At 44.7% G+C, this 12,871-nt stretch overlaps 1 protein-coding gene across 2 annotated transcripts in view; it reads left to right on the top strand.

Moving 5' to 3' along the window:
* The window catches only part of GCNT3 (glucosaminyl (N-acetyl) transferase 3, mucin type), a 104,365-nt gene extending 100,559 nt beyond the window's left edge, over nucleotides 1–3,806 (top strand). The window contains exons 2-3 of one of the 2 annotated variants that reach the window (XM_067030722.1): nucleotides 340–508; nucleotides 1,981–3,806. In XM_067030722.1, coding sequence (XP_066886823.1) covers nucleotides 2,035–3,357 — 1,323 coding nt within the window. In that variant the 5' untranslated portion in view covers nucleotides 340–508; nucleotides 1,981–2,034 and the 3' untranslated portion in view covers nucleotides 3,358–3,806. Of the gene's footprint in view, nucleotides 1–270; nucleotides 509–1,980 lie in introns of those variants that run through there. The other variant, XM_059056273.2, reaches the window with a different exon arrangement.
* The last annotated feature ends 9,065 nt before the right edge of the window (nucleotides 3,807–12,871 follow it).

The following is a 12,871-nucleotide window of genomic DNA, read 5'->3' as shown; positions in this document are numbered from 1 at the left end:
AGTATTCAGGGCACATAAGAGGAGTGATATTTGAACTCCAGACCAAAAGAAGATAGGGGAATACCTGTGTGTTTCTACAGTTCCTTGTTAAGGGGGAAAAAAGCTTTCAAGTTGTATGAGTATTGACAAGTTTTTATGAATGGTTTTGTGGCAGGAGAGCATGAGTACAGACTGGGCTGTTCTGGATCAGGAAGCTTCTTGCCTTCTTATGCATTGCCAGCATGTTTTTCCTGCCGGCTCACCTCCCTGAATGACTTGTTCTTGAGAGTGGCTCTCTTATCTGAGAGCAGGAAGCCAGAAGGTGAGTGACAGAGCCACCTGCTGCCCTTTACTTTGCAGAGATTAAGGAGCCTGACACAGTTTCTTGGACAGCCTATGAATGTTAGAAAATATATTTTGGAGAGGCTGAAAGAAGAAGAGACGTGGTGTTCACATTTGCTTCCATGGAACCCAACAGATATTTCCTTGGGAAAAAGATCTTCCCTAAATAGGAAAGAAGCTATTAAAGGTGAGAGTTTACTTTTCATTTTGTCTTCCTCTTAGATTCTCTAAGTTATTACTAAAGAGGATACAGTCTTATGCTTTGAACAAGATTGCGATGAGGGAAAAGAATTATTGCTGGAAGGATATGTCACATTTCACATTTTGTTCCTCTTTTTCTCCTTTTGGGGATTTTTCTTTTCCCCTATACTGTCTGGTTTTCTTTGTTGGTACTAAGTACCCTTAGTGATTCAGATATACATACTTTTTCATATTCTTTTCCATTATGGTTTATCACAGGATATTGAATATAGTTCCCTGTGCTATAGAGTAGGACTTTGTTGTTTATTTTCAGGTTCTTGTATGAGTATTTTGTTTTTACTTTGTTGTTTGTCTGTTTTTTACATAGTAGTTTCTAAGTACCCTGTATTGTATTTAAAACGTAGCTGTGGTTTGGAGGAACAAGTATTAGGCTTACAGACACATGGCACACACACAAAAAAATTGGGGCGAAGAGGGAATATGGAAGAGTCCCAGATTTGCTTCTTATAATGTATATGACATTTGGCAAGTTATTTAGCTTCCATTTTCCTCTCTATAAAAGAGGCCCAATATTACTATGTTTTAGGCATGTTGTGAAGATTCAATGGGAAAATGTAAATATCTGTCTCAAAGAAAGTTCTCATTAAATATTGCATATGCATAGCTTTGTGTGTCTCTGTGTGGATATATTTTAAAATTGGATAGACTGAGAGTTATCTGTATGAATGATTACAATGTATTTTTGGAATTACATCCAATCTTTTGTACTTGTTTAAGAACATTTTCTTTCAAGCGTGGCTAGATGCCACATCTAACCAATGAATTATATGTGGTGAAAGCATCCTAAACTATGAACTGTCAAATAAGAGCAAGAAGTGTACTTTACCTTTTAAAAGGACATTTCTAGAACTGAAGCTGAGAGTTTGAATTTCATGGATTTTCTCTCTAGACCGATCAGAAATTCTATCCCCCAGTTAAGAGCTATGTTAGAAACAGGGTGGTAAGGTTTGGCGGGGGAGAAGGAAAAATGAAGGGTGGGGAGTTCCTCTTTTTTTTTTTTTTTTTTCGGTACGCAGACCTCTCACTGCTGTGGCCTCTCCCGTTGCGGAGCACAGGCTCCAGATGCGCAGGCTCAGAGGCCATGGCTCACGGGGTCCAGCCGCTCCACGGCATATGGGATCTCTTATTAATTATACCTCTACAGCAACAGGTACTCAGCTCTGCTTCTCTTTCTCTCTCCTGAGGTGGAGGTGGACCAGATCCTGATCAGCTGGTTTGTAGTGTCAGGTTATAGACCTCCATCAGTGAGCTGGGTGTATGAAGCTCCTAGGCAGGGCTTGACTGAGGATATTTGTCTAGAGAAGAAACCTCTTTTTGCCATCACTTTGGAGTTGAACTTGATGTTCCTTGAGCATGTTCCAGTTAGTTTGTAACTGAAGGCATTTTGTTCTGTCCAAGGATTTCATCCTCCTCCTCCTTCTCTGTGCCCAAACTCTACCGATCTCCCATTCCATGAAGATGATTGGGTGGAAGAAGAAACTCCACAGTGGGTATCACCTGTGGGCCCTGGGCTGCTATATGCTGCTGGCCATTGTTGCTCTGAGACTTTATCTCAGGTTAAAATGTGACATAGATTCCCTGGATCTGGAATCCAGGGACTTTCGAAGCCAGCGCTGTAGGGACATCTTGTACAAGTCCCTGAAGCTGCCAGCAAAGAGATCCATCAACTGTTCTGGGGTCACCCGAGGGGACCAGGAAGCAGTCGTCAAGGCTGTCCTGGACAATCTGGAGGTCAAGAAGAAGCGGGAGCCTTTCACAGACACCGATTACCTCAACATGACCAGAGATTGTGAGCAGTTTAAGTCCCAAAGGAAGTTCATACATTTCCCACTGAGCAAAGAAGAGTTAGACTTCCCCATCGCATACTCTGTGGTCGTCCATGAGAAGATTGAAAACTTTGAACGGCTGCTGCGAGCTGTGTATGCCCCTCAGAACATATACTGCGTCCATGTGGATGAGAAGTCCCCAGAAACTTTCAAAGAGGCAGTCAAGGCCATTATTTCCTGCTTCCCAAATGTCTTCATGGCCAGTAAGTTGGTCCGGGTGGTTTACGCCTCCTGGTCCAGGGTGCAGGCTGACCTGAACTGTATGGAAGACTTACTCCAGAGCTCGGTGCCGTGGAAATACTTACTGAATACATGTGGGACAGATTTTCCTATAAAGACCAATGCTGAGATGGTCCTGGCCCTCAAGATGTTGAATGGGAAGAACAGTATGGAGTCCGAGATACCTACGGAGTACAAAAAGTCTCGCTGGAAATACCACTATGAGGTGACAGACACATTGCACCTAACCAGCAAGATGAAGGACCCTCCCCCTGATAACTTACCTGTGTTCACAGGGAATGCCTATTTTGTGGCTTCTCGAGCCTTTGTCCAACATGTCTTAGAGAACCCCAAATCCCAACAACTGATCGAATGGGCAAAAGACACCTATAGCCCCGATGAACACCTCTGGGCCACCCTTCAGCGTGCACCGTGGATGCCTGGCTCTGTCCCCTACCACTCCAAGTTTCACATCTCAGACATGACCTCCATTGCCAGGCTGGTCAAATGGCAGATCCACGAGGGAGATATCAGTATGGGAGCACCTTATGCACCTTGCTCTGGAATCCACCAGCGGGCTATCTGCATTTATGGGGCTGGGGACCTGCACTGGATTCTTCAGAATCATCACCTCTTGGCGAACAAGTTTGACCCAAAGGTGGATGATAATGTTCTGCAGTGCTTAGAAGAGTATTTACGTTATAAGGCCATCTATGGGACTGAACTTTGAGATACACCGTGAGAGGGTTGCTACCCGAGGGGCAGGAACATGTACAAACGTGCCCAGAACATGCTGGGACGGTGTGGAGTGGGAGACCAGGGCTCTGGAACCCATGGCAGCCCCCTGGGTCAGGGGGCTGCTCTTGGAGTGTGGTGAGTAGATCTGTTGCCTTGCAAATTGCTGCCCTGGGTGAACACTGACTGTTCACTCACCGCACTTCCAATAGCTCCTCCACTGACCTTCCCACTGAGTTGGGAATAAGAACCAGCTCTTTGGGTGAATAAAGGAGGGAAGTGTGGGAGGAGACCCTGGATTTCAGTTGACTTCTTGGTACTGGTTTTTTTCATTCTTTGGAGATGCCATTCCTAACTCTAGGCTTGGTAGTAGGGAGGGGACTTTGAGGGAAAAAAGGCCTTGTATTTTGTACTATTAACTTAAAAATACATAGCTTCTGATTCAAATCCCTGACTCTACTTTTTGTCTAGTAAGCCAGAGATAAGATAAAACTCTGAGACGTTTTCTCATAACTATTGGTGACATTTAAAATCCCTGGTGGCTAGCAAGAGAATCCCCATTGTTCCGGAATGATCATGGCAAGCTGTATAAATAGCAGATGCAAAAAAATATAGAGGAACACAGCTGATTCTTTCATTATTGAAAGCCCTCCTCATTTTGTTAACATTGCCAGATTCATGACTTTTCTGTAAGGGAAAAGGCAGGGTGATTTAACCAATATGACCATGCATATCCTTATGGGAAAATTACAGCACTAATTTTGCAAGCTTCACAACCAAAGCTTAATGTTCCATGAGAAAGATGGTAGTTGCCATTAGGTACGGTCACCGTATAATTTATTGTCAAAACTGAAACACATTTTACTTGGGGGTGGGTGGGTGCTGTAGTATTAATAATTAAGGTAGATAACAAGAATAAACTGGGTCTGGTTATTCTATCTTTATGCCTCTTGAGTCAAAACTCTTATTTAAGTATGTGAATGGAATGGTCACTGTTCATAGTTCTGTGGCTTATACATTTCCTTGTGGGGAGACAGGGGTGTGTGTGTGTGTGTGTGTGTGTGTGTGTGTGTGTGTGTGTGTGTGTGTGTACATGTGTTCTCTGCCCCACACTTCCATCTGCCTGCCTAACAAATGTTACCTGGCGAAACAGTTTCCTTTCTAAAGCTCCAGAGATAATTGTCAGGTAATCGGAAGGCAATAGCTGTTAGTTATATTCTTCTGTGATGGGAAAAGGATACCTCATAAACAGATAAGCATATCTTGTATATGGTAGAGCTGGTCTTCTGCATACAGTCTGCTCTGGAAAAGTGATCTATATACCAATTAATTTGTGTAATTTGAATGATGTTCCCATTAATATGTCGTGATGTCCTGAGTGTGTTTCTTCTTTACTGATCTTGATTCAGTTAATCAAGTGTTCTCACAACCACCTTTCCCTGCAACCCGTGTACTCTGACATAGCTATCACTGGGTCTGATACAGTGAATTTCCTAAGGTAGTGATTGATGTTTGTAAGGTTGTACTCCTTTGGTAATGGACATTGCCACCACCAACTTACCGGCACTGTCACACTGAGTCCTCTTCACTTTGCTCTCAGCCCCATCATGGGGATGACTAATGAATAGCTGGATGCTCCACAGATGAGCCCTGTAAGGTCCGTCCCTAGCAGTGGTGATTGTGGACCTCTCCGCCTGCTAGCCTTTGTGACTGTCCTTGGCCCTCCTCTGAGAGGGCTTCAAGGGGGCAGAAAAGTTTCCGAGTGCGTGTGTTCTGAGAAAAGAACGTGGGCTTTTGGCTTCATAGTCAACTTCCTCTTTAAATTTTCACGTGAAATAAGTTTTTATATAAATACGTTAAAAAGATTAGGGCTTCCCTGGTGGCGCAGTGGTTGAGAGTCCGCCTGCCGAGGCAGGGGGACACGGGTTCGAGCCCCGGTCTGGGAAGATCCCACATGCTGCGGAGCGGCTGGGCCCGTGAGCCATGGCCGCTGAGCCTGCGTGTCCGGAGCCTGTGCTCCGCAACGGGAGAGGCCACAACAGTGAGAGGCCCGCGTACCGGGGCGGGGGGGGGGGAATTAAAATGTGAACTTGTCATTTTGGGGGAACAAGTTGCTGGAATTCTCCAAGCATTGAAATTTCCTCTAGAAATAAATTCAAAGGTGAATAGGAAGTGCTCTTTATTTAATAAAAAACCTAAGGTCTTCTTATCAGAAGGGTCAAATTTCTCCCCCATTCAGTGAGTGTATTTTAGAAACCGCACAGTTAAACCAACACATCTGTTGATTTTTCCTTCCCTCTGAGTCATATCTGTTTCTATACCCTTTCTCTGGAAAGGAAAAATCTCATTAATGAATTGAGCAACTATGTTTATATTCTCAAGGTTTGAATTTCCTCTTTATTTTTGATTTGTGGCCTGTTGGTAAGTGATTTTTTTAAAAAAATTTCGACTGTGTTGGGTCTTAGTTGCGGCGCACAGGATCATTCGTTGTGGTATGCAGGCTCTTTGTTGCGGTGTGCAGGCTTTTCTCTAGTTGTGGCGTGCGGGTGGGTTTTCTCTTCTCTAGTTGTGGCACACAGGCTCCAGGGCGCATGGGCTCTGTAGTCATGGCGTGCGGGTTCCAGAGTGTGTGGGCTCTGTAGTTTGCTGCACGCAGGCTCTCTAGTTGAGGCACGCGAGCTCAGTAGTCGTGGCACGCCAGCCTAGCTGCCTCGCGGCACGTGGGATCCTAGTTCCTGGACCAGGGATTGAACCCGCATCCCCTGCATTGCAAGGTGGATTCTTTACCACTGGACCACCAGGGAAGTCCCGATAAGTGTTTTTTTAATAACTATATTTTTTGTTGCACACTCTGCCTATTGTTATGTTTGCTCTTTTCTTGACTGAGCGAAAATTTAAGAAAGGAAGAAAAGACAGTTAACCCTGTCTGGCAACAGAAGATATAATTTATTTGAGGAGAAAAAGTATTTCAATTAAAAAAATGGAAAGAATAATTAAATCCATTCCTGCCTTAAGTCCTTCAATTGAACTGAATACCTATTCTTAGTTCTTCCCCTTGGTCGGTCAGTCATTACAAAGATGTGGTTCCCATCTCTGTGATGCTTGAGTGTATGATGAGCAATGAAATGACTCATTCATTCATTCCACAAGTATTAAGTAAGCTCTAACTATTTACCAGGTATTGTTTTTGACACAGTCACCAAAAAGGAATCCCCATGCTCCTGGTGTTCACATACCAGTGGGAAAACAACTATAAACGGATAAGTAATGTATATGTATATTAGAAGGAGACGAGTGCTGGATAGAAATTGAAGGAAGTGAATGAGACCTTAGGAGAGTGGAGTGGGGAGGAAAATCTTAAATAGTGTGGTCAGGGAGGCCCTTAATGAAAAGGTGACATTTGAGTAAACATTTGAAGGAGATGAAGGAATGATCCGTGAGGAGAAATGCGGGAAGAGCATCCTAGGCCAAGAGGAAAGACTTCCGCAACACTGAAATACAACCACACCTGCCACGTTTGAGGAACAGCAAGGAAGCTGGTGTAAACGGAGCAGAGTAAAGGAGGGGGAAAAGAGTTAAGAATACAGGGGAGGAGGATATATTGTAAAGGCCCTTGTGCCCCATTACATGGACTTTGTCTTCTCTGAGAGATAATTACAGGCCCCCGGAAGGTTCTGAGCAGCGGGCCGACATGATCTAACATTTTAATGCTGCATTGAGGACAGACTGGTTGGGAGGTAGGGGTGGGGAACAGAGAGGCTCGTTAGGAGGCTATGGTACTAATCTCAGCACTAGCAGTAGTGGCTGAGACCAGGGTTGCAGCAGCAGAAATGGTGAAAGTGGTCAGATTCTGGAAATGTTTTGAAGGTTCAGTTTGAGAGTTTGCCGACAGATTGAATTTGTTTATGAGAGCAATGGTGGAGTCAAGAATGACTGCAGGGCTTCTCTGGTGGCGCAGCGGTTGAGAGTCCGCCTGCCGATGCAGGGGACGCGGGTTCGTGCCCCGGTCCGGGAGGATCCCACGTGCCGCGGAGCGGCTGGGCCCGTGAGCCGTGGCCGCTGCGCCTGCGCGTCCGGAGCCTGCGCTCCGCAACGGGAGGGGCCACAACAGTGAGAGGCCCGCGTACCGCAAAAAAAAAAAAAAAAAAAAAAAAAAAAAAAAAAAAAAAGAATGACTGCAGGGCTTTTGTTCTGATGATAAACTAGAAGGACAGAGTTACCGTCAACCAAGAGAGGAACACTGTGAAAGAGTGGTTTTTTAGGGGAAAATCAGGGGGTTGATTTTGAACATGTTAAATTGGAGATGCCTATTAGACATCTGAGTAGAGATGTGAGGAGATGAATGTGACAGGATTCTGGGTTCAGGAGAGAGGCCTAGACTGGAGACACTTATATGGTCTTCATCAGCTTATATGTAAACCCATGAAACTGGATGAGAGTCCCAAAGGAGTGGCAGAAATAGAAAAGAGCCTCCCAAATGAGTTCTGAGGGCTCTCCAAAATGCAGAGGACGGCGGAGTCAAGATGGCAGACTAGGAGGATGCAGAATTCGCATGTTCGCACAACTAGGGCACCTGCCAGGCACCAGTGGGGGACCACGGACACCTAAGGGGACAGGAGGAATCCACAGTGACCAGGTAGGACATGGGGCATGGGGGGGAGTGAGGGGGGAGGAGAAGTGGAGGCGGGACGGGAATGGCGCCCCTGAGGGGCGGCTGGGGGAGGGGAAGGGATCCCACGCCCAAAGGGGGAAATTGGGGGAGCACTGGGAGGGCAGAGGATCAAAAGGGAGCATGGCCACACTTCCCCTGCCCACTTGGGCCCCCAGGAGCCTGCTGAGATCTGGGGCCTGATCCTCTGCCCACCAAGGTCCCCTCCAGCCGTGGGTCCTGAGGGAGTGGGAGGGAGGGGAGGGGGAACAAAAGTAAAGGCCGGACCTCTGGGACCGGCACCCCTGAGGGGCGGCTGGGGGAGGGGAGGAGTTCCTACAGCCAGAGGGACCCACCCATGGTTAGGAGTCTAGCGGTGGCAATGGGGGACACCCTTGGGGGAGACCCTTGCCTGGGGTGGGGGTGGGGGGCGGAGAAACGGGACGGAACGCAGCCAGGTCTTTCCCTGTCCACTTAGGCACCAGGGAGCCTATTGGGCTCCTGGGCCTAATCCTCTGCCCTCGGAGCCTCCCTCCAGCCATACAGACTTCAAGCCCCGTGCCTACACCCCCACCCAGGGCCCCACCTCTATGCTCGGAGACCCCCTCCCTCCAACGTGCTGGGCCTGAACCCCATCCACACACCCTCACTCAAGGGCCCTACCGCCAAACCCCGAAAGTCCACACTCCAGAGGCCCCTCTTTGGGCGTTCTGCCTCTCCCCTTCTGCGCAGGACCTAAGCAGAGGCCCCACCCCTTGCTTGAATGTCGCCCCACCTAGGCACCGCCCCCAAGGCCTTTTCCAGCTGCATGGGCCCTGAGCCTAGGCCCCGCCACAGGCTCAAAGTCACCCTGCCACCAGCCTAGGTCTTGCCCCACCCTAAACCCCACCCCTGCCTAAGTTCCACCCCCGCCTAAACTCCACCCCCATAGCCAAGGCCTTTTTTTTCTTTCTTCTTTTAGGTTGGGGTTCTGTTTTACCTTGTTGTTGTTGATTCATTTATATATATATTTTTCTAATGAATCTTTTATTTTTCTAATTTTATTTTATTCTTTATACTTTGTTATTCTGTTCCTTTTGGCTTGTTTTCTCCTTTTTTTCATTTTTTTTGTTGTGTTTTTTTTTGGCGGTACGCGGGTCTCTCACTGCTGCTGCCTCTCCCGCTGCGGAGCACAGGCTCCAGACGTGCAAGCCCAGCAGCCATGGCCCATGGTCCCAGCCACCCCGCGGCATGTGGGATCCTCCCGGACCAGGGCACAAACCTGTGTCCCCTGTATCGGCAGGTGTACCCTCAACCACTGTGCCACCAGGGAAGCCCTTTTTGTGGTTTTGTTTTACCTTGTTGCTGTTGTTTCAATTATATTTTTATTTTTCCTAATAATATTTTTTATCTTTCTAATTTTATTTTTTATTGTTATTGTACTGCTCCTTGTTTTCCTTTTTTTTTTTTTTTTTTTTTTTTTTTTGCTGTGCCATGCGGCTTGCAGGATCTTTGTTCCCAGGCCGGAGGTTGGGCCCGAGTTCCTGTTTTGGGAGCACCAAGTCCAAACTGATGGACTAACAGAGACCTCAGACCCCAAGGAATATTAATTGGAGTGAGGCCTCCCAGAGTTCTTCATCTTGGCACCAAGACCTGGCCCTGCCCAACTGCCTGCAAACTCCAGTGCTGGATGCCTCAGGCCAAACAACCAGTAAGACAGGAATACAGCCCCACCCATCAAAAAAATAAAATGAAATGACAAAAAGAAAAGTCAAAGATGAAGGAGCAAGGTAAAAACCTACAAGACCAAATAAATGAAGATGAAATAGGCGACCTACCTGAAAAAGAATTCAGAGTAATGATAGTAAAGATGATCCAAAATCTTGGAAACAGAATGGAGAAAATACAAGAAACGCTTAACAAGGATCAAGAAGAATGAAAGAGGGCTTCCCTGCTGGCGCAGTGGTTGAGAGTCCGCCTGCCGATGCAGGGGACACGGGTTCGTGCCCCGGTCCAGGAAGATCCCACATGCTGCGGAGCGGCTGGGCCCGTGAGCCATGGCCACTGAGCCTGCGCGTCCAGAGCCTGTGCTCCTCAACGGGAGAGGCCACAGCAGTGAGAGGCCCATGTACCGCAAAAAAAAAAAAAAAAGAAGAAGAATGAAAGAGCAAACAGTGATGAACCACACAGTAACTGAAATTAAAAATACTCTAGAAGGACTCAATAGCAGAATAACTGAGGCAGAAAAACGGATAAGTGAGCTGGAAGATAAAATGGTGGAAATAACTGCTGGGGAGCAGAATAAATTTTTAAAAATGAAAAGAATTGAGGACAGTCTCAGAGACGTCTGGGACAACATTAAATGCACCAACATTCAAATTATAGGAGTCCCAGAAGAAGAACAGAAAGAGAAAGGGTCTGAGAAAATATTTGAGGAGATTATAGTAGAAAACTTCTGTAACATGGGAAAGGAAATAATGAAGTCCAGGAAGTGCAGAGAGTCCCATACAGGATAAACCCAAAGAGAAAAACACCGAGACACATATTAATCAAACTATCAAAAATTAAATACAAAGAAAATACATTAAAAGCAGCAAGGGAAAAGCAACAAATAACATACAAGGGAATCCCCATAAGGTTAACAGCTGATCTTTCAGCAGAAACTCTGCAAGCCAGAAGTGAGTGGCAGGACATATTTAAAATGATGAAAGGGGGCTTCCCTGGTGGCGCAGTGGTTGAGAATCCGCCTGCCAATGCAGGGGACACGGGTTCATGCCCTGGTCCAGGAAGATCCCACATGCCACAGAGTGGCTGGGCCCCTGAGCCCTGGCCACTGAGCCTGTGCGTCCAGACCCTGTGCTCCGCAATGGGAGAGGCCACAACAGTGAGGCCTGTGTACCACACACACAAAACAATAAATAAAAATAAAATAAAATGATGAAAGGGAAAAACCTACCTGGCAAGGATCTCATTCAGACTCAACGGAGAAATCAAAAGCTTTACAGAAAAGCAAAGGCTCAAGAATTCAGCACCACCAAACCAGCTTTACAACAAATGCTAAAGGAACTTCTCTAAGCAGGAAACACAAGAAGAAAAAGACCCACAAAAACAAACCCAAATCAATTAAGAAAATGGTAATAGAAACATACATATTGATAATCACCTTGAATGTAAATGGATTAAGTGCTCCAACCAAAAGACAGAGTGGCTGAATGGATACAAAAATAAGACCCTTATATAATGCTGTCTATAAGAAACCCACTTCAGACCTAGTGACACATACAGACTGAAAGTGAAGGGATGGAAGAAGATATTCCATCAAATGGAAATCAAAAGAAAGCTGGAGTAGCAATACTCGCATCAGATGAAATAGACTTTAAAATAATGACTGTTACAAGAGATAAGGAAGGACACTACATAATGATTAAGGGATCAGTCCAAGAAGAAAACAACAATTATAAATATTTATGCACCCCACATAGGAGCACCTCAATACATAAGGCAAATGCTAACAGCCATAAAAGGAGAAATCAACAGTAACAATAGTAGTGGGGGACTTTAACACCCCACTAACACCAATAGATAGATCATTTAGACAGAAAATAAATAAGGAAACACAAGCTTTAAATGACACAATAGAGCAGATAGACTTAACTGATATTTTTAGGATATTCTGCTGGAAAGAGGAAGAATACACTTTCTTCTCAAGTGCACATGGATATTCTCCAGAATAGATCACATCTTGGGTCACAAATCAAGCCTTGGAAAATTTAAGAAGACTGAAATTGAATCAAGAATCTTTTCCAACCACAAATGCTATGAGATTAGAAATCAATTACAGGAAAAAAACAGTAAAAAAAAAAAAAAAAACCCACAAATACATGGAGGCTAAACAGTGTGCTGCTAAATAACCAAGAGATCACTGAAGAAATCAAAGAAGAAATAAAAAACCTAGAAACAAATGACAACAAAAACACCATGATCACGCTGATCCAAAACCTATGGGACACAGCCAAAGCAGTTCTAAGAGGGAAGTTCATAGCAATTCAAACTCACCTCAATTTTCTCACCTTTTATTTGAGAAAAATCTCAAATAAACAATCTAAACTTACACTTAAAGCAACTAGAAAAAGAAGAGCAATGAAAACCCAAAGTTAATAGAAGGAAAGAAAGCATAAGGATCAGAGCAGAGATAAATGAAATAGAAACGAAGAAAACAGTAGCAAAGATCAATAAAACTAAAAGTTGGTTCTTTGAGAAGACAAACAAAATTGATAAACCTTTAGCCAGACTCATCAAGAAAAAAAGGGAGAGGGCTCAAATCAATAAAATTAGAAATGAAAAATGAAGTTACAATGGATACCACAGAAATACAAAGGATCATAAGAGACCACTACAAGCCACTATATGCCAATAAAATGGAAAACCTGGAAGAAATGGACAAATTCTTGGAAAAGTACAACCTTCCAATATTGAACCAGGAAGAATTAGAAAATATAAACAAATCACAGGTAATGAAATTGAAACTGTAATTTAAAATCTTACAACAAACAAGAGTCCAGGACCAGATGGCTTCACAGGCTAATTCTATCAAACATTTAGAGAAGAGTTAACACCTATCCTCAAACTCTTCCAAAAAATTGCAGAGGGAGGAACACCCCCAAACTCATTCTACAAGGCCACCATCACCCTGGTAGCAAAATCAGAGAAAGATAACACAAAAAAGAAAATTATAGTCCAATATCACTGATGAACATAGACACAAAAATCCTCAACAAAATACTAGCAAACAGAATCCAACGACACATTAAAAGGATCATATACCATGATCAAGTGGGATTTATCCCAGGGGTGCAAGGATTCTTCAATATATGCAAAACAA

Source organism: Kogia breviceps, chromosome 3, assembly GCF_026419965.1.
Source record: "Kogia breviceps isolate mKogBre1 chromosome 3, mKogBre1 haplotype 1, whole genome shotgun sequence".
In the NCBI taxonomy this organism is placed as follows: domain Eukaryota; kingdom Metazoa; phylum Chordata; class Mammalia; order Artiodactyla; family Physeteridae; genus Kogia; species Kogia breviceps.
Note: the sequence above shows the minus strand (reverse complement) of the source record. Positions and strands in the feature narration are given on the sequence as shown.